Source organism: Manis pentadactyla, chromosome 7, assembly GCF_030020395.1.
Source record: "Manis pentadactyla isolate mManPen7 chromosome 7, mManPen7.hap1, whole genome shotgun sequence".
In the NCBI taxonomy this organism is placed as follows: Eukaryota; Metazoa; Chordata; class Mammalia; order Pholidota; family Manidae; genus Manis; species Manis pentadactyla.
This window is the reverse complement of record NC_080025.1, coordinates 56,086,787-56,109,209: the sequence shown is the minus strand read 5'-3', so window position 1 is coordinate 56,109,209 and position 22,423 is coordinate 56,086,787. Positions and strand designations below refer to the sequence as shown.

The 22,423-nt window shown below is 35.0% G+C and overlaps 1 protein-coding gene across 1 annotated transcript in view; it reads right to left on the bottom strand.

Moving 5' to 3' along the window:
- The window catches only part of COG5 (component of oligomeric golgi complex 5), a 397,019-nt gene that overhangs the window by 170,242 nt on the left and 204,354 nt on the right, over positions 1–22,423 (bottom strand). Inside the window, exon 8 of the mRNA XM_036918977.2 lies at positions 5,772–5,937. Coding sequence (XP_036774872.2) covers positions 5,772–5,937 — 166 coding nt within the window. The remainder of the gene's footprint in view (positions 1–5,771; positions 5,938–22,423) is intronic.

Here is a 22,423-nt window from a genome sequence, read left to right as displayed (position 1 = left end):
AGACAAAGTAAACAAAAGAAATAAAAGAGCAGAAATCAGTGAAATTGCAAACTGGAAATCAGTAGAGAAAACCAATGAAACCAAAAGCTGGTTCTTTGAAAAGATCAATAAGATCAATAACCCTGAAGCCAGACTAACTGATAAAGAAAGAGCAAGGAAAGAAATTACCAATATCAGAAATGAAATACAGGACATCACTATAGATATTCTGAAAATTAAAAGGATAAAAAAGGAATGTTATGAACAATTCTGTGCCCAAAAACTGGATAACACAGATGGAATGGACCAATTTCTTACAAGATGTAATTTGACAAAATTACACAATAAGAAACAGATGATGTGAATAAGCTTATATCTAATAAAGGAGATAAATCAGTACATAATTACCTTCCATAACAATAGTACCAGGACCAAATGGGTCCACTGGTGAATTCTATTAAACAATTAAGGAAAAAATAATATCTATTCTATACTATCACTTTCAGAGTATAGAAGAAGAGGGAATACTTCCTAACTCATTCTATGAGGCCTGCATTACTCCAACACCAAAACCAGGCAAAAACATTATAAGAAAAGAAAATTATAAACCCAAATCTCTCATGGACATACACATAAAAATCTCAACAAAATATTAGCAAATCAAGTCTAATGTGTATAAGAGCAATTTTACACCATGACTAAGTGGGATTTATCCTAGGAATGCAAGGCTGATTTAACATTTAAAAATCAGTTAATATAATCCATTCCATCAATAAGCTAAAAAAGAAAAATCACATGACCATACTAAGTTGCAGACAAAGCATTTTGACAAAATCCAACACTCATTCATGATTAAAGAAACTCTCACTAAACTAGGAATAAATTAAACTCTCGACTTGAAAAACCCTATCTACAAAAACCCTGCAGCTAACGTCATACTTTATGGTGAGAAGCTTTCCCACTAAGATCAAATACAAGGCAAGGATGAACCATCTCACCACTCGGTTTCAACATTTCACTGGAAGTCCTTGTTAAAGCAATAGGGCAAAAAAAAGGAAAGAAAATAGTATACACTGGGAAGGAAGACATAAAAAGTGTCTTTGTTTGCAGATGACATAGTCATCTATGTAGAAAATCAGAAAGAATCCACAAGAAACTAGTAGAATTAATAAGTGATTATAGCAAGGTTGTAGGATATAAGGTTAACATACAAATGTCAACTGCTGTCCTACATACCAACAATGAACAAGTGGAATTTGATTTGAAAACAAAATACCATTTAAGTTACTCAAAAAAATAAAATAGGTATAAATAAATCTAACAAAATATGTACAAGATCTGCAAGAGGAAAATACAACACTATTGAACAAAATCAAAGAATCAAAGAAATGGAAAGACAGTCCATGTTCATGGATGGTTAAACTCAATATTGTCAATATGTTAGTTCTTCCCAACTTGATCTAGAGATTGAACATAATGTGAATCAAAATCACAGCAAATTATTTTGTGGATATCTATAACATGATTCTAAAGTTTCTATGGAGAGGTAAAAAACCCAGAACAGCCAACACAATATTGAAGAATAACAAAGCTGGAAGAGTAACAAAGTACGACTTCAAGACATACTATAAAGTTGTGGTAATTAAGACAGTGTAGTATTGGCAAAACAAGAGATAAACAGATCAACTAAACAAATAGAGAGCTCAGAAATACACCCACATAAATATAGTCAAATGATCTTTGACAAAAGAGCAAAGGCAGTAAGATACAGCAAAGGGAGTCTCCTCAACAAATGGTGCTAAGAACAACTGGACATCCACATGCAAAGAAAATGAATCTAGACAAAGAGCTTATACCCTTCACCAAAAATCAACTCAAAATGGATCATGGATCTAAATGTAAAATGCAAAACAAACAAACAAAAAACAAAGAACAAAAAACCGTATAAAACTCCAAGAAGATAACACCCAGGTGACCCTGGGTATGGCAATGACTTTTTAGATACACTAGAGATGGTCTATGAAAGTAGCAACTGATAAGCTAAAATTAATTAAAATTAAAAACATCTGCTCTGGAAAGGGCACCATCAAGAGAATTAGAAGGCAAGTCACAGACCGGGAGAAAATATTTGCAGAAGACACTCTGTAAAAACAGCTATCCAAAATATACAAATCTGAAAACTCAACACTAATAAAACAAACAACCCGATTAAAAAAAGAGCCAAAGACCTTACAAGACAGCCACCTCACTGATGGAGATATACAGATGGCAAATAAGTGCATGAAAAGATGCTCTATACATCATCAGAGAAATGCAAATTAAAACAACCACTACACTTATTAGAATGGTCAAACGCAGAAATTTGGCAACACCAAATGCTGGTGAGGATGTGGAACAACAGGAACTCTCATACATTGTTGGTGGGATTGCAAAATAGTACACTCACTTTAGAAACACTTTGGTGGTTTCTTACAAAAGTAAACATACTCTTACCAAAAAAATCACTCCATTATGCTCCTTCATATCTACCCAAAGAAGTTGAAAACTTATGTCACAAAATACAAAAACCTGCAAATGTGTATCTATCATAGCCTTGTTCATAATTGCCAAAAACTGGAAGCAACCAAGATGTCCTTCAGTAGGTGGATGGATAAATAAACTGTGTTCCACCCATACAATGGAATATTATTACAATATTATAATATTATACCACTTAAAAAAAAAGAGCTATCAAACCATAAAAGGTCATGGAGGAAACTTAAATGCATATTACTAAGTGGAAGAAGCCAACCTGAGAAGGCTACACATAGTATGATCCCATGACATTCTGGAAAAGTTAAAACTATAGCGACAATAAAAAGATCAGTAGTTGCCAGTGGGAGGAGGTGAGGAGATTAACAGATGGTGCACAGAGGATTTTTAAGGCAGTGAAAATATTCTGTATGTCATTATGATAGATATATGTCATTATACATTTATCCAAACCCACAGAATGTACACAACCAAGAGTGACCCTAAGGTAAACTATGAACTTTGGATGATTATTTCATCCTTCATAACAAATGCCCCACTCTGGTAGGATATGTTGATAACAGGGAGGCTGTGCATGTGTAGAGGCAGGGAATATGTGGGAAATCTCACCACCCTCTGAATTTTGCTGTGATCCTAAAACTATCCTAAAAGTTAAGAATAAAATAAGAATAAACATGGACTTAAAAAAAGGAATAAATAATAAAAGTTCCCTGTATACTCTTCTCTTCTGGTTCCATTTTCTTGTTCTCTTCTCAGAGCTAATGCTATTTTGAATTTGATGACCATTATTACAATGCATATATTTATACTTTCATTACATACATATGCACAAAAAACAACATATAATTTGTCATGTTCTCAGGCTTTAAATATAGTATCATATTGTATGTATTTTTCTGTAACTTGCTTTTCCATGTAATGGCTTTGAGAATTATCTATCTTGGTAAATTTATTAATTTAAATATAGTATAGTAGTCTACTTAATAAAAACGTTTATTCATATTTCCATTGAAAGAAAAGTTGTTTTCACTTTTTCACTACTATATACAATAGTACAATAAAAAATTTCTCTAGGGTATATGCTTGTAAGAGAAATTATAAGATAAAGAGTGCACATTTTTAACCTTAGAGTCCAATTTGATAAAATTGAGTAAAGCTGATGAACCATTTTAAATCTCCTGAAATGAGTATACAAAGTTTCTGCTCTCATCCAACACAACTGTTTTAGATTTTGCCACCTTCATAATAGAGAAATAGTATCTTGTTTAATCTGTATTTACCTAGCTAATAACTAGTTCAGCATCTAAAAAATAGGTGAATACCTTTTCACATGTTTATTAGATGTATTTCTGTTAACTGCTTATTTATATTTCTGATCTATTTTTTTGAGTTATCTTTTCTTATGGTATAACTTTTTAAATAGATCATAGGTGTTTTTCCCTTAAAATTCTGTTAATGATATATATTTAAAATTTTTTTAACAATTTTAAACTTATAGAAAATTTGATAGTCAAAATTTTTCTTGAACCATTTGTGAATAGGTTGCTGATATGATACTTCATCACTCTTGAATGCTTTAATGTATATTTCTGATAATTAAGGATGTTCTATTATATAGTCTCAATATAAACAAGATCAGGAAATTAATATTAATACTGCCAATATAAAATTTTAAAAAATAAAAATAATAGTTATTATTCTTATAAAACATAATAAAGAACTGATGCTTAAGGTTTCTACATTGAATCACAGTATCCACTCCTTAACAGATTATAAAAAGGCTTTAAAACTCTTTATTCTTTCAACAAAACAGGTGTACATTAGGACTGACAGCATGTGAATAACTGCTTTCATTTTTTCCCCATTCTTGACAACACAAGAGGGAATGAGATTAAACTACTCCTAGAAATTTAACATTTCATCAAACTCTCAGAATAATTGATGGGAAAAACTGACAGTGAAATCTCCTTTGGCAATTTCTTTTCAAAGCTCTCCTCTGGGACATTCTCAATACAGATTTATTCAGAGTCTAGAGCTAACCTTTAAAAATCCCTTTAAGATCTAAGATTCTTTTATCTCTTTTTATCTAGTGCAACTTATGTATGAGTGACATATATTCTGTTAAGGTTATGTTTATATAGCAAATATTTTTGTATTTATTTATAACCAAGGGGTTGCAACTATTTTTCAAGTGTTAGCCATTGTATCAGGAACTCTGTTATTAATTCTACACGTATTATTTATTATTCTTTAGAACAACTATGATTAGAGTACCTTCTTCAACAGAAAAATGGGAAGAGAAAAACTGGGCATAGTATGGACAACATCTTGAGGACTTTTCTGTAGTTGAAATAAAATGGGGTAGCAGAACTAAAGAAAGAAATAAAATGAAGATAAATTTTTCTTTAAGTAGATGAAGATACAAAAGCACAATTGTGATGGGAAAGAGACTTAAAGAAGAAAAACTGACTATGCAGCAGAGAGAGATCTGTTCATACAATGCCCTTGAGTGATGGCATCTAACACAAAAGTATAGTACTTAGTGTTTGTAGGGGCAAGTACAGTTGATCCATATTAACAGGGGAGGAGAATGAATATAAGGAGAGAAATGAAGAAATGGGGCTGCTTAGATAAGTGAGAGGTTCACAAACCATGTAGTCTTTCCTATCTATGATGTGTGTTTTTTATACAAATATCATCTTCAGGTAGGTTTTGGAAGGCAAAGGGTTGCAGACTGCTAATATAGGGTTACACCTCTCTTACATCTTTATTTGGTTTACTTTAGATTCTCCTATAATTGTAATGTTCTCAAAGGTGTTAACAGTTTCTATCTCCACAATAAACTATTATAGCTTCTGAATACTAGAATTATCCTGAAGAAAAGCCCAGAAAGCTAACATAGAGATTGTACTTCTTTTAAAAAAAATCTGCCTCAATAAGAAGTACATGTGAGGATAAGAATTTTAGGAAGAAAAATATGTTCCTTTTTTTTTTCTGGCATCTGTTTCCTCTGAACTAAATGAAGCCACACTTTATAGATTTTTATCTAGAAGTTCTTGAATATACCAATTGGCCAGTTCAACTCACTGATTAGACAAAAAAGTTATAAATAAACTCTGAAACATAATTTCTTCTCTCATTTTTTGTCTACTAAAAAATGAGTCATTAGACTGCTTTGAAACTTGAGTGTTTCACATACTATTCAAAGAACTTCTTGGTTATAAATAAATAAAGAAGCTAAATATAAACCATATCCATACCTCTGACAGCTGACTGGGAGGGCTGAGTCAAAACTTTGATGTCTAATGCACTGCTGATATTTTCTTCTACAGTAGCACAATATCCATCCACGACATTGGTAATAGTATCCTTCAAAGTTCCAAGATTATGGAAAACCTGAAGAGCTGTTCCGACTTGGGTTGGATTCTTTAAAAAGGCAGGGTAAGGAGCAGGGTGGGAACAGATATAAAAATAGAAAAAAAATAAAACCAGTATAAATCTATAACTTTTAAGTGGTACATAAGCAGTTACCATATTTTTAAGTTATCACAGACAAGAACAAACACAATGCATGGGGAACAAACATTATTTTTAGTCATTATTTATTTCATTAAAGACAAAGTTAAATACATGTATATTATCTCCCCCTTCCCCTTCTTTTGCTCCTTTAAAGGATAATAACAAGATCGAGTCTCTTGTATTATTAGAGCTTATTTAAAATTTACCACTGACCCCTATAAAGACAGCTATGCTGGAACTAACAACAATCCTACACTTGCTTACAGAATAAATAAATAATAAATGAATGATTCCACAGTTCACAGAGAGCTGAACCAGCAGAATGACAGTTATTCATTACCTTTCTTCCTTCCTTCCTCTCACATTCCTTCCTCTCATTCATGCATCCCTACTACAAATATTTACTCAATGCTTACTATGCATCTGTCTTTATTCTAGGTGCTGCAAATATAGTTGAAAACTAACTCAATTACAGTCCTGCCCTCATAGAGCTTATAGTTACATAGAAATGTATTAAATATATATAATGCAATATCAGATAGTGATAAATGCTATTAAAAAATGAAGCAAGAAATAAGAATAGAGGATGATGGGGATGATTATAGAGAGGAGTCAGAGAATGCATCTCAGAGGTGATTTTTAAACAAAGACCTGAATGTAATGAGGTCAGGAATCTAAGGATGATATGGGGAAACAGATCTGAGCAGGGTTATCAATAAACGTGCTGGGGCAGAAACATGCTTGTTATCAAGTGAAACACAAAGAAGGCCATGATGGTGGCTGGGGACAAGTGTTTGAAGCAGAGAGAGGAATGCCACCACGCAGGCAGCACAAACACTACCTGCCAGTAGATTTAGTACACACTGATACATTATTGCTGGATTTGTCACTAAGTGAATGACTGAATTTTCAAGCTAGAATCTAGTTACATCAACAGCAATCTCCAGGCCCAAATAGTTGCAATTCCTCTTTCATTTAAGGGTCAGTGTCTATTATTAGGAGCACATAGTTAAAAAGTTAAATTACTTCATTAACTTATTTTTTTAACTGTTAAGTTCATAAATAAGACAAAAGGTTACTTCTGAAATCTATTGGTGTTAGTAACAATACATACTGCAGATACACAAGTACACACAGACACAAAGTAAAATCAGCTAAAAGGAAAGACCAAGAAACAAGGTTGGTGAATAACTATTTCACATTTTTAAATTAAAGAAACAAATGGACATTGTTTGAAATTAAAATACCTTTGTTTATTATTATCATTATTATTTATTTATTTATTGTTATTGTTTATTTCATTGTTATCCACGCATTTGTTATTGCTATTATTATTTATTTATTGGTATCATTAATACACACTTACATGAACAACACTGTGGTTACTAGATTCCCCCCATTATCAAGTCCCCACCACATACCCCATTACAGTCACTGTCCATCAGCATAGTAAGATGCTACAGAATCACTACTTGTCTTCTCTGTGCTATACTGCCTTCCCCGTACCCCCCACCCCACTATATTATGTATACTAATTATAATGCCCTTTTCCCCCTTATCCCTCCCTTTCTACCCATCCTCCCCAGTCCCTTTCCCTTTGGTAACTGTTAGTCCATTCTGTTTTGTTCCTTCAGTTTTTTTCTTTGTTCTTATCCTCCACAGATGAGTGAAATCATTTGATACTTGTCTTTTTCTGCCTGGCTTATTTCACTGAGCATAATACCCTCTAGCTCCATCCAAGTTGTTGCAGATGGTAGGATTTGTTTTCTTCTTATGGCTGAATAATATTCCATTGTGTATATGTACCACATCTTCTTTATCCATTCATCTACTGATGGACACTTAGGTTGCTTCCATTTCTTGGCTATTGTGAAGAGTGCTGTGATAAACATAGGAGTGCATATGTCTTTTGCAAACCTGCATTCTTAGGGTAGATTAATAGAAGTGGAATTCATGGGTCAAACGGAATTTCTGTTTTTAGTTTTTTGAGGAACTTCCATACTGCTTTCCACAAAGGTTGAACTAATTTACATTCCGACCAGCAGTGTACAAGGGTTCCCCTTTCCCCACATCCTTGACAACATTTGTTGTTGTTTGTCTTTTGGATGTTGGCCATTATAACTGGTATGAGGTGATATCTCATTGTGGTTTTAATTTGCATTTCTTTGATGATTAGGGATGTGGAGCATTGTTTCAGGTGCCTGTTGGCCATCTGAAGTTTTTCTTTGGAGAAGTGACTGTTCAGATCATCTGCCCATTTTTTAATTGGGTTATTTGCTTTTTGTTTGTTGAGGTACATGAGCTCTTTATATATTTTGGATGTCAACCCCTTATCGGATATGTCATTTATGAATATATTCTCCCATACTGTAGGATGCCTTTTTTGTTCTACTGATGGTGTGTGTCCTTTGCTGTACAGAAGCTTTTAAGTTTGATATAGTCCCACTTGTTCATTTTTGCTTTTGTTTCCCTTGTCCGGGGAGATATGTTCATGAAGAAATTGCTCATGTTTGTATTCAAGAGAGTTTTGCCTACATTTTCTTCTAAGAGTTTTATGGTTTCATGACTTAACATTCAGGTGTTTGATCCATTTTGAGTTTACTTTTGTATATGGAGGTAGACAGTAACCCAGTTTCATTCTCTTAAATGTAGCTGTCCAGTTTTGCCAACACCAGCTGTTGAAGAGGCTGTCATTTCCCCATTGTATATCCATGGCTCCTTTATCATATATTAATTGACAATATATGCTTAGGTTAATATCTGGACTCTCTATTCTGTTCCACTGGTCTATGGGTCTGTTTTTGTGCCAGTACCTAATTGTCTTGATTACTGTGGCTTTGTAGAAGAGCTTGAAGTTAGGAAGCAAGATGCCCCCAGCTTTATTCTTCCTTCTCAGAATTCCTTTGGCTATATGGGGTCTTTTGTAGTTTCATATGAATTTTAGAACAATTTCACCCATCTTAATAATGAGCTCTATGTCTCTCCTTGGAAAAGTTTTTGGAAATTTGTTGGAGTAGGAAATTGTGAAGACTGGTCCATTTTATCTACATCTTTCAAGTGAAATATGACTTGAAATGCTTTCAATTAACATGCACATGTATCTTAAAATGTATATTGAATTGGTAACAGTGAAAACCTCCTGTGTATTGAGTAACTATACTTTTTAGATCCTTTGAGGATAGTAAAAGCAATAAATATAATTTTACAGTCTCTATATTCTAGTTTTTTAAGGTGAAAATATTTTTTGTGGTTGCTCAGGTAACACTTTCTTGCATTGTATACCCATGTGAATGGGTTGAAGAATTCTGTCTAGTTCGTTGAACAATGCTGTCAGTAGTTTGATAGGGATTGCACTGAATCTGTAGATTGCTTTAGACCAGATGGCCATTTTAACAATATTAATTCTTAAAATACTTTTTAAAGGGGGAAAAAGCTTAATTTAATGTGGTTATAACACAACTTGATTCTAGTACATACTGCCAATTATCTTTCAATGTAGCAACAAAGAAAGTAGGGGAAAATAAGCTGTTTTATATAAAGTTATTAACTGAAAACATGGGTGCGTAGCCCTTGGCTTTGGTAGTTTTACTTTCTTCCTTTCCCTCCAAATTGATGGTATCTTTTTACTTTTTAGTAGAGATAAAGAATCAAAATTAGATAGCTGCAAAGAAATTTCCCCCATCTTTATTCACATGAGTATACAACGCAAGAAAGTATTACCTGAGCAACCACAAAAAATATTTTCACCTTAAAAAACTAGAATATAGAGACTGTAAAATTATATTTATTGCTTTTACTATCCTCAAAGGATCTAAAAAGTATAGTTACTCAATACACAGGAGGTTTTCACTGTTACCAATTCAATATACATTTTAAGATACATGTGCATGTTAATTGAAAGCATTTCAAGTCATATTTCACTTGAAAGATGTAGATAAAATGGACCAGTCTTCACAATTTCCTACTCCAACAAATTTCCAAAAACTTTTCCAAGGAGAGACATAGAGCTCATTATTAACAAAGCATCTAATAGAGCAATATTTGTACTAATAATTAATAATACTTACAATAATTCTAGATGTAATTTAAGCTTGCCAATTAACATGACCACTTTTTCATTTAATGCCAGTTATTCACATTCATAGCTTAATGTATAATTTGTTAGTTGGAAAATCACAAAATAATGGTTATTTGGGATAAAATTCTTTAATATACATATAGAGGAGTGTACAAGTAATGTAAACATGGTTTATGAATTATCGCAAAGTGAATACACCTATATAACTACCACTTAGACAATAAAACCAAATATTATCAGTATCTCTGAATCTTGAGTGGCTTCCCCAAGTGCATCTTCCAAACATTATCACTATTGTAACTTCTAAAATAATTGATTAGTTTTGTCCGTTTCTGAATTTTACTTAAATGAAACCATAAAGTAAGTATTATTTGCATCTGGCTCCTCTCAGTCTTATTTACAAAATTCATCCATATTGTAGCAGTATTTGATTCATTTCACTGGTTGGAGTAACCCAGCGTAGCAATTTACCAGTGTAGAAGTTTATCCATCCATCCTACTGTCAATGTACATTTGAGTTATTTCCACTTTTTAGGTATTTTAAATAATGCTGCCACAAACATTCCAATGTACAGCTTTTAGTGAACATACATGCATTTGCATTCCTGCTAGGTAGGAGTAGAAATGCTGGATCATAAGGCATTTGTATGATTAGTGTTGTAGATACACCAATTTTCCAAAGTCATTGTACCACTTTACACCCCCACCAGTAATATGTGAGAGTTGTCGGTGCTCCACAATCTTGCCAAAATCTAGAATGATCAGTACCTTTAATGTGAGCTCTTCTTTTGAGTGAGCAGTGTGGTTTTAATTTACAATTCCATGATGACTAAGTACTTATCCCTTCTTGCATGTTAATTATCCATTTAGACAGTTTCTTTTGTGAAGTACATATTCATCTGTTCTGCCTATTTTTCTCACTGGTTGTTTTTATATTTTACATATTTGTAAAAGTTGCTTATTTATATTTTGGATATAATCACTTTATGATTATATGTATTCCAAGTATGTTCTCCCACTCTTCAATCTTTTAAGAAAGTCCTGAATTTGAATGCATTCATTTCATCAACTTTATTGTCATGATTATTAGCAATTTTAATACTGTTTAAAAAATTTTCCCATACCACATTTAAAGAAAATGTCTTTCATTCATGGAGTCATCCTCCAAAAACTCTACTGGTTTACCTCTCACATTTAGATACACAATCTGTATAATTTGAGATAAGAACCAAGATTCAGTGTTTAAATATGCAATTGACCAGCACAATGTATTTGAAGAAACAAACAAGCAAATAAAAATCTTTCCCCCCTTGCTCTCAAGGGCTATCTTTTCAATAAATCAAGTTTCCATTTATGTGTATTTGTTTCTAGACCCACAATTCTGTACCATTTGTCTATGCTTATAAGAATTCACCTGTGAAAATTACTGTAGCTTTAGAATAACTGTTTTTTAACAAAAATCACCTTTTTTATGTTTTTTATTGATGTACCATCTTATATTACTTTCAAGTATACAACACAGTGGTTCAACAGTAACGTGTATTATTAAATTCTCACCCGCACTAGTATAGTTACTATCTGTCAACACAGGAAGATTTCACAGAATCATTGGCTATATTCTCCACACTGTACTATTAACCCCATGACCATTCTACATTATGATTGAGAATTGTAGGGTCCCTTTATCCCCCTCACCCTTCCCACCCATCCACTCCAACCCGTCCCCATGATAACCACCAGTCCCTTCTTAGCGTCTATGAGTCTACTGCTGTTTGTCCATTCTGTTTTGCTTTGTATTTATATTCCACAAATACGTGAAGTAATATGGTATTTGTCTTTCGCTGCCTGGCTTATTTCATTGAGCACAATACCTTCTGGATCCATCCATGTTGTTGCAAATGGCAGGATTTTTTTTGTTCTATGGCTAAATGATATTCCAGTGTGTATATGTACATCTTCTTTATCCATTCATCTATTCATGGACACTTGGGCTGCTTCGGTATTTTGGCTATTTTAAACAATGCAGAAATGAACATAGGGGTTCATATATCTTTTCGGATCAGGGATTTTGTTTCCTTTGGGTAAATTCCTAGGAGTGGAATTATTGTGTTGAACGGTTTTCTATTTTAAGTATTTTTTGAGGAACCTCCGTACTGCTTTCCACAGTGTCTGCATCAATTTACATTCCCACCAATGCTGTAGGAGGGTCCCCATTTCTCCACATCCTTGCAAACACTTGTTATTTCTTGTCTTTTGGACAGTGGCCATTCTCACTGGTGTGAGGTGGTATCTCATTCTGGTTTTAATTTACATTTCCCTTATGATTAGTGATGTGGAGCATCTCTTCATGTGCCTGTTCGCCATCTGTATCTCTTCTTTGCAGAAATGTCTGTTCAGGCCCTCTGCCCAATTCTTTTTTTATTAAGGTTATCATTGATATGCAATCCTTTGAAGGTTCACATGAGCAACATTGTGGTTTTGAACTAATTTACATTCCAACAGCAGTGTAGGAGGGTTCCCCTATGTCTGCATCCTCAACAACATTTTGTCCTTGTCCTCTGCCCATTTTTTAAATCATATTATTTGTTTTTTTGGTGTTGAGCTGTATGAGCGCTTTATACATTTTAGATGTTAACCCATTATTGGATAAATCTAGAACAACTTTTGATAATCCTCCATCTCTGTTCTTCTTCAATTTGGTACAGGCTATTCTTGGTACATGGTACTTCCATGTAAATTTTATAATGGACTAAAGAATTTTCACTAAAAAAAAAGCTTTTGGAATTGAGATTGCATTAAATCAACATATAAAATTACAAAGAATAGAAATCTTTATAATGCTGAACTCTCCAATCCCTGCATATGGTGTTTTTTTTTTAATTTAGTCAAGTCTTCTTTAATTTCTCTGAATGATAGTATAGTTTCTGGGAAGAGGTGTTATGTATCTTCAGTTTGAATTAATCCTACGCATTTGATACTTTTTTGATGTAAATAGTACTTTAAAAAATGTTTTGTCTATCTGCTGCTAGTATATTGAAAATACAATTGATTTTGATGTATTGAATTTTAATGAACTTCCAAAATTCAGTTACCAATATAATAGGTTATCAGGAAATTTTTTTGAATTTTTGATATTTTTAATCATGTTATCTCTGACTTACTTTTTTTTCTTCTTCTCCAATCCTTCTACACTTCACTGCTTTTTCTTATTAGATTGGCTAGGATCTTCAATATGTTGCTGAGTAAAGGTGATAAGAATAGTATCCTTCTGTCATTCCTAACCTCAGGTAGAAAGCCTTAGATATTTCACCACTGAGATTTATGCGGATACCCTTATCAGATTAAGAAAGTTCTATTCTTGATCTTCCAAGAGTATTTTTAATCACAGACTGATGTTGAATTTTTTACTTATTGTTTTTAATTTTGGTATCAATAACCTACAATTACATGGGGAAAATTATGTTTACTAGACTCCCCCCTTCACCAAGTTCCCCCAACATACCCCTTCACAGTCACTGTCCATCAGCATAGTAAGATGCTGTAGAATTACTACTTGTCTTCTCTGTGTTGCACAGCCCTCTCCGTGCCCACCCCATTATACATGACAATCATAATGCTCCCTTTCTTTTATCCCCACCCTTATAACTCTCTACCCACCCATGCTACCCAGTCCTGTTCCCTTCGGTAACTGTTAGTCCATTCTTGGGTTCTGTGATTCTGCTGCTGTTTTGTTCCTTCAGTTTTTTCTTTCTTCTTATACTCCACATATGACTGAAATGATTTGGTACTTGTCTTTCTCCGCCTGGCTTATTTGACTGAGCACAATACCCTCTAGCTACATCCATGTTGTTGCAGATGGTAGGATTTGTTTTCTTCTTATGGCTGAATAATACTCCATTGTGTATATGTACCACATCTTCCATATCCATTCATCTACTGATGGACACTTAGGTTGCTTCCATTTCTTGGCTATTGTAAATAGTGCTGCGATAAACATAAGGGTGCATATATCTTTTTCAAATTGGACTGCTGCATTCTTAGGGGAAATTCCTAGAAGTGGAATTCCTGGGTCAAAAGGTATTTTTATTTTGAGCTTTTTGAGGAACCTCCATACTGCTTTCCACAATGGTTGAACTAATTTATATTCTCACCAGCAGTGTAGGAGGGTTCCCCTTTCCACAACCTCACCAACATTTGTTGTTGTTTGTCTTTTGGATGGTGGTGATACTTAATGGTGTGAGGTGATATCTCACTGTGGTTTTAATTTGCATTTGCCTGACGTCTAGTGATGTGGAGCATCTTTTCATGTGTCTGCTGGCCATCTGAATTTCTTCTTTGGAGAAATGTCTGTTCAGCTCCTCTGCCCATTTTTTAATTGGATTATTTGCTTTTTGTTTGTTGTGGTGCTTGAGCTCCTTATATATTTTGGATATCAACCCTTTATCAGATCCGTCATTTATTAATATAGTCTCCCATACTATAAGCTGCATTTTTCTTCTATTGGTGGTGTCCTTTGTTGTACAGAAGCTTTAAGCTGAGTACAGTCCCACTTCTTCATTTTTGCTTTTGTTTCCCTTGCAAGGGGAGATATGTTCTTGAAGAAGTCACTCATGATTATGTCCAAGGGATTTTTCCCTATGTTTTTTCTAAGAGTTTTATGGTTTCATGACTAACATTCAGGTCTTTGATCCATTTCGAATTTCCTTTTGTGGATGGGGTTAGACAATGATCCAGTTTCATTCTCTTACATGTAGCTGTCCAGTTTTGCCAGCACCATCTGTTGAACAGGTTGTCATTTCCCCATTGTATGCCCATGGCTCCTTTATCGTATATTAATTGACCATATATGTTTGGGTTAATATCTGGAGTCTCTATTCTGTTCAACTGGTCTGCTGCTACATTCTTGTGCCAGTACCAAATTGTCTTGATTACTGGGGCTTTGTAGTAGAACTTGAAGTTGGAACCGAGATGCCCCCTGTTTTATTTTTCCTTTGCAGGATTGCGTTGGCTATTTGGGGTCTTTGGTGCTTCCATATCAATTTTAGAATGATTTTCTCTAGTTTGTTGAAGAATGCTGTTGGTATTTTGAGAGGGATTGAATTGAATCTATATATAGATTGCTTTAGGGATGATGGCCATTTTGACACTATTAATTCTTCCTAGCCAAGAGCATGGGATGAGTTTCCATGTGTTACTGTCCTCTTTAATTTCTCTTAAGAGTGTCTTACAGTTTTCAGGTACAGGTCTTTCACTTCCTTGGTTAGGTTTCTTCCTAGGTATTTTACTTTTTTTGATGCAATTGTGAATGGAATTGTTTTCCTGACTTCTCTTTGTGCTACTTCATTGTTAGTGTATAGGAAAGTAACAGATTTCTGTGTATTAATTTTGTATGCTGCAACTTTGCTGAATTCAGATATTAGTTCTACAGCTTTGGAGTGGAGTCTATAGGGTTTTTTCTGTACAATATCATGTCATCTGCAATCTGGATTCCTTGTATTTCTTTGTTTTATCTGATTGCTGTGGCTAGGACCTCCAGTACTAAGTTTAATAATAGCAGGGAGAGTGGGCATCCCTGTCTTGTTCCCAAACTCAGAGGAAAAGCTTTCAGCTTCTCACTGTTAAGTATGATGCTGGCTGTGGGTTTATCATATATGGCCTTTATTATGTTGAGGTACTTGCCCTCTTTGTTGAGAGTTTTTATCATGAATGGATGTTGAATTTTGTTGAATACTTTTTCAGTGTCTATGGAGATGATCATGTGGGTTTTGTCCTTCTTTTTGTTGATGTGGTGGATGATGTTGATGTATTTTCGAATGTTGTACCATCCTTTCATACCTGAAATGAATCTCACTTGGTCATGGTGTTTGGTCATATTTTGTGGAGTATTTTTGCATTTATGTTCATCAGGGATATTGGTCTGTAATTTTCTTTTTTGCCGGGGTCTTTGCCTGCTTTTGGTACTAGAGTGATGCTGGCTTCATAGAATGAGTTTGGAAGTATTCCCTCCTCTTCTATTTTTTTCGAAAACTTTAAGGAGAATGGGTATTATTTCTTCTCTGTATGTCTGATAAAATTCCGAGGTAAATCCATCCAGCCCGGGGGTTTTGCTCTTGGGTATTTTTTTGATTACCGCTTCAATTTCATTGCTGGTAATTGGTGTGTTTAGATTTTCTGTTTCTTCCTTGGTCAGTCTTGGAAGGTTGTAGTTTTCTAGGAAGTTGTCCATTTCTTCTAGGTTTTGCAGCTTGTTAGCACAGAGATTCTCATAGTATTCTCTAATGACGCTTTGTATTTCTGCGGGGTCCGTTGTGATGTTTCCCTTCTTGTTTCTGATTTTGTTGATGTGTGTAGATTCTCTTTTGCTCTTAATAAATCTGACTAGGGGCTTATCTATTTTGTTTATTTTCTCAAAGAATCAGCTCTTGGTCTCATTGACTTTTTCTATTGTTTTATTCTTCTCAATTTTATTTATTTCTTCTCTGATCATTATTATGTCCCTCCTTCTGCAGGCTTTGGGCCTCATTTGTTCCACTTTTTCCAATTTCAATAATTGTGACTTTAGACTATTCATTTGGGATTGTTCCTCCTTCTTTAAATGGGCCTGGATTGCTATATACTTTCCTCTTAGAACTGCCTTCGCTGTGTCCCACAGAAGTTGGGGCTTTGTGCTGTTGTTGTCCTTTGTCTCCATATATTGCTTGATCTCTATTTTAATTTGGTCATTGATCCACTGTTTATTTAGGAGCATGTTGTTAAGCCTACATGTGTTTGTGAGCCTTTTTGTTTTCTTTGTACAATTTATTTCTAGTTTTATATCTTTGCGGTTTGAGAAGTCGGTTGGTTGGCAGAATTTCAATCTTTTTGAGTTTACTGAGGCTCTTTTTGTGGCCTAGGATGTGGTCTATTCTGGAAAATGTTCATATGCACTTGAGAGGAATGTGTACCTTGCTGTTTTGGGGTGTAGTGTTCTGCAGATGTCTATTACCCAAGAACAAAACCCCTGGGCCACATGGATTTACCTCAGAATTTTATCAGACATACAGAGAAGACATAATACCCATTCTCCTTAAAGTTTTCCAAAAAATAGAAGAGGAGGGAATACTCCCAAACTCATCCTATGAAGCCAACATCACCCTAATCCCAAAACCAGGCAAAGACCCCACCAAAAAAGAAAACTACAGACCAATATCCCTGATGAACGTAGATGCAAAAATACTCAACAAAATATTAGCAAACCTAATTCAAAAATACACCAAAAGGATCATACACTATGACCAAGTAGGATTTATCCCAGGGATGCAAGGATGGTACAACATTCGAAAATCCATCAACATCATCCACCACATCAACAAAAAGAAGGACAAAAACCACATGATCATCTCCATAGATGCTGAAAAAACATTCGACAAAATTCAACACCCGTTCATAATAAAAACTCTCAACAAAATGGGCATAGAGGGAAAGTACCTCAACATAATAAAGGCCATATATGATAAACCCACAGCTAACATCATACTGAACGAGAGCCTGAAAGCTTTTCATCTGAGATCAGGAACAAGACAGGGATGCCTACTCTCCCCACTGTTATTCAACATAATACTGGAGGTCCTAGCCACGGCAATTAGACAAAACAAAGAAATACAAGGAATCCAGATTGGTAAAGAAGAAGTTAAACTGTCACTATTTGCAGATGACATGATATTGTACATAAAAAACCCTAAAGACTCCACCTCAAAACTACTAGAACTAATATCGGAATTCAGCAAAGTTGCAGGATACAAAATTAACACACAGAAATCTGTGGCTTTCCTATACACTAACAATGAACTAATAGAAAGAGAAATCAGGAAAACAATTTCATCCACAATGGCATCAAAAAGAATAAAATACCTAGGAATAAACCTAACCAAGGAAGTGAAAGACTTATACTCTGAAAACTACAAGACACTCTTAAGAGAAATTAAAGAGGACACCAACAAATGGAAACTCATCCCATGATCCTGGCTAGGAAGAATTAAGATCATCAAAATGGCCTTCCTGCCCAAAGCAATATACAGATTCGATGCAATCCCTATCAAATTCTCAACAGCATTCTTCAATGAACTGGAACAAATAGTTTAAAAATTCATATGGAAGCACCAATGACCCCAAATAGCCAAAGCAATCCTGAAAGGAAGAATAAAGTGGGGGGGGGGGGATCTCGTTCCCCAACCTCAAGCTCTACTACAAAGCCACAGTAATCAAGACAATTTGGTACTGGCACAAGAACAGACCCACAGACCAGTGGAACAGAACAGAGACTCCAAACATTAACCCAAACATATATGGTCAATTAATATATGATAAAGGAGCCATGGACATACAATGGGGAAGTTACAGTCTCATCAACTGATGATGCTGGCAAAACTGGACAGCTACATGTAAGAGAATGAAAGTGGATCACTGTCTAACCCCATACACAAAAGTAAATTTGAAATGGATCAAAGACCTGAATGTAAGTCATGAAATCATAAAACTCTTAGAGAAAAACATAGGCAAACATCTCTTAGACATAAACATGAGTGACTTCTTCATGATCATATCTCCCTGGGCAAGGGAAACAAAAGTAAAAATGAGCAGGTGGGACTATATCAAGCTGAAAAGCTTCTGTACAGCAAAGGACACCATCAATAGAACAAAAAGGTATCCTACAGTATGGGAGAATATATTCATAAATGACAGATCCAACAAAGGGTTGACATCCAAAATATATAGAGTTCACACACCTCAACAAACAAAAAGCATATAATCCAATTAAAGAATGGGCAGAGGAGCTGAACAGACAGTTCTCCAAAGAAGAAATTCAGATGGCCAACAGACACATGAAAAGATGCTGCACATCGTTTGTCATCAGAGAAATGAAAATTAAAACCACAATGAGATAACATCTTACACCAGTAAGGATCGTCACTATCGAAGACAAACAACAACAGATGTTGGCGAGGTTGTGGAGAAAGGGAAACTCTCCTACACTGTTCGTGGGAATGTAAATTAGTTCAGCCATTGTGGAAAGCAGTATGGAGGTTCCTCAAAATGCTTAAAATAGAAATACCATTTGACCCAGGAATTCCACTTCTAGGAATTTACCCTAAGAATGCAGTAGTCCAGTTTGAAAAAGACAGATGCACCCCTATGTTTATCGCAGCACTATTTACAATAGCCAAGAAAAGGAAGCAACCTAAGTGTCCATCAGTAGATGAATGGATCAAGAAGACGTGGTACATATACACAATGGAGTATTATTCAGCCATAAGAAGAAAACAAATCCTACCATTTGCAACAACATGGATGGAGCTAGAGGGTATTGTGCTCAGTGAAATAAGCCAGGCAGAGAAAGACAAGTACCAAATGATTTCACTTACATGTGGAGTATAAGAACAAAGAAAAACTGAAGGAACAAAACAGCAGCAGAATCACAGAACCCAAGAATGGGCTAACAGTTACCAAACGGAAAGGGACTGGGGAGGATGGGTGGGAAGGGAGGGATAAGGCTGGGAGAAATAAAGGGGGCATTGCAATTAGCATGTATAATGTGGGGGGTACGGGGCGGCCTCTAAAACACAGAGAAGACAAGTAGTTATTTCACAGCATTTTACTACGCTGATGCACAGTGACTGTGAAGGGGTATGTGGGGGGTACTTGGTGAAGGGGGGAGCCTAGTAAACATAATGTTCTTCATGTAATTGTAGATTACTGATAACAACAACAACAAAAAAAATGAACCTCGCCTCAGTTGTAAGCTAAATTGAAGTAATAAATAATGAAAATGGGAGTGTTGGAAACTAAAAATCACAAAGGGGGTAATAAATAAAGAACACAGTCAGTGAGAGACTAGAAATGGGCTGACAGAATACTCTATCTAGTCAGAGCTGAAAGTGGAACATTTGGAAAATTGAAAACAAAGTAATTTCGTCTAACTATGATTCTAGTGAAGAACATCTCCTAAAAATACTGAACTTTAGTGTCATTTCCCCACCATTCTCTCTCATCTCAAATACTATAAATTTTGACCTCTAGCTTGCCTGTTTAATAATAAATTTCAGGTTCAGTTCCTTCATCTGTAAAATGAAGGTAGTGGACTACATGAACTTTAGTACCCTTTCCAATACTAAAACATAGTATGATTTTACCATTATTCTATGTATACCATTCACTATGTACTGATACTGTGCCAAGACACTAGGGATAAAAAATTGAGGCAAATGCTGCACTGTCTGACCTTTCCATATTTATGGCCTGAATGGAGATAAAGACAAGTGAAGCAGCAATTAGAATGCACATGATAAATGAGAGGAAACATAGAGAGTTTAATGAAAACAATAAAGAAAACTCAGCCATGGGGAAGGAAAGAGGGATGGAGAGTTGGGAAATGCTCCTAAAAAAGTCCCAGCCAAGACCTGAAATGAAGCTGTCATGGGAAGGTGTCAGGAGTGGAGATGAAGAGGTGTGGAAGACTTATAGGGGAAGTGGAAAAAGAAAAAGAAAAACTGCTTCAAGCAGAGGAAAAGCATATACAAAGGCCTGGGTATGACAGCACATTTGGGAAAACTTAAGTCCCATAATACAACACCTGCTATATAAGACATCTACATAAATATGTGCTACAAATCCAAGTGCTTATAAAATTGGCTCTCAAACTTTTGGTGTATTTAAAAGAATTATCTGGGTGGAACTTTTTAATTGAAAAGGGAATACATGGAAGACCTGTGGGATGCAAGTAAGGTTGCACGCTCTTGTTCTCTCTGCCCTGTGAGGACACAGCAAGAAGGCAGCCCTCACCAGAAACTGAACCCTGCCCAACCTTGATCTTGGACTGTCCAGCCTCCTGAACTATGAGAAAATAAATTTATGTAATTTAAGCTCTCCAGCCTATGGTATCTTGTTGTGGGAGGCCAAACTGCCAAATATTTATACATATATGCTTTACAAATGTTTAAATTTTAGAAGGTGTAGAGGGTTGAAGAGTGTCTCCCCAAAATTCATGCCTACCCAAAACCTCAGAATGTGACCTTATTTGGAAATAGGGTCTTTGCAGATGTAATTCATTAATTTGAGATGAGATCATACTTCATACTGGCTATGGTGGGCTCTAAATCCAATGACTGATGTCCTTGAAAGAAAAGAACGCACACAAGCACACAGTGAAAACGTCTGTGTGACAACAGAGGCAGAGATTAGAATGATAAGAGTTTTAAGCCATTAACTTCAAGGACTGATGGAACCACTAAAAGCTAGAAAGAGGCATGCAAAGATTCTCCTCTAGAGCCTTTAGAGGGAGTATGGCCCTGCCAACACAATGATTTGATTTCTAACCACAATTTCTGTTGTTTTAAGCCACCTAGATTGCAGTAATTTGTTATAGCAGTTTTAGGAAATTAGTACAGAAGATAAGGGCAAGGGGGGAAAAGAGTATGCTTGCAACCCATCTGTCTACTGAATGGATGTAGGAAATGTGGTACACATCCATGGAATATTAGCCTTAAAATGGAAGGAAATCTTGTCACATATTACAATACGGATGTAACTTTGAGAACATTATGCTGAATGAAATAAGCCAGTTACCAAACAAACAAACACTGTATGATTCTATTTATACAAAGACAATTACATTTATATGAAGACAGTACCTAGAGTAGTCAAATTCGTGGAAACAGAAAGTAGAATGGTGGTTGCCAGGGGCTGCAGGGAGAGAGGAATGGGAGTTGTTTAATGGATATAGAGGTTCAGTTCTGTAAGTTAAAAACAGTTGTGGAGACTGGATGCACATTTATGTGAATGTACTTACTACTGAACTGTATGCTTAAAAATGGCTATGACAGTAAATTTTATGTGTATTTCAGCACAATTTAAAAAAATTCACATGCTTGGATTTTATTTTCAGATATCCTAACTTAACATAGGTTTAGGAAAGAAGCCAAAGAATCTGCATTTTTTACTAAGGTAAAGATAGTAATTTCTCTACTACAGTCATCTAGTCAGCCCCTATTTTGAACCAGGCATTATCTTAGGGGCTTTACATACATGATGTCTAATCCTCCCGAACAAAATGTCCAAGGTAGCTGTTATTGTTCCCAAATGAAAGACAGGGGAACTGAAGAATAGAAAAGTTAACAGAAGGTCCAAGAAACATGGAATAAATGACAGAGCAGGGAGTCAAACTTTAAAATCCAAAAAACATGCTTTTTCCAAATAACAATGATTATTTGCAAATAACCATTAATACTAATTAAAGAACAGTCTGGTTTTCTTTATGCAGTAAATAAAGTTTAAAAGAAC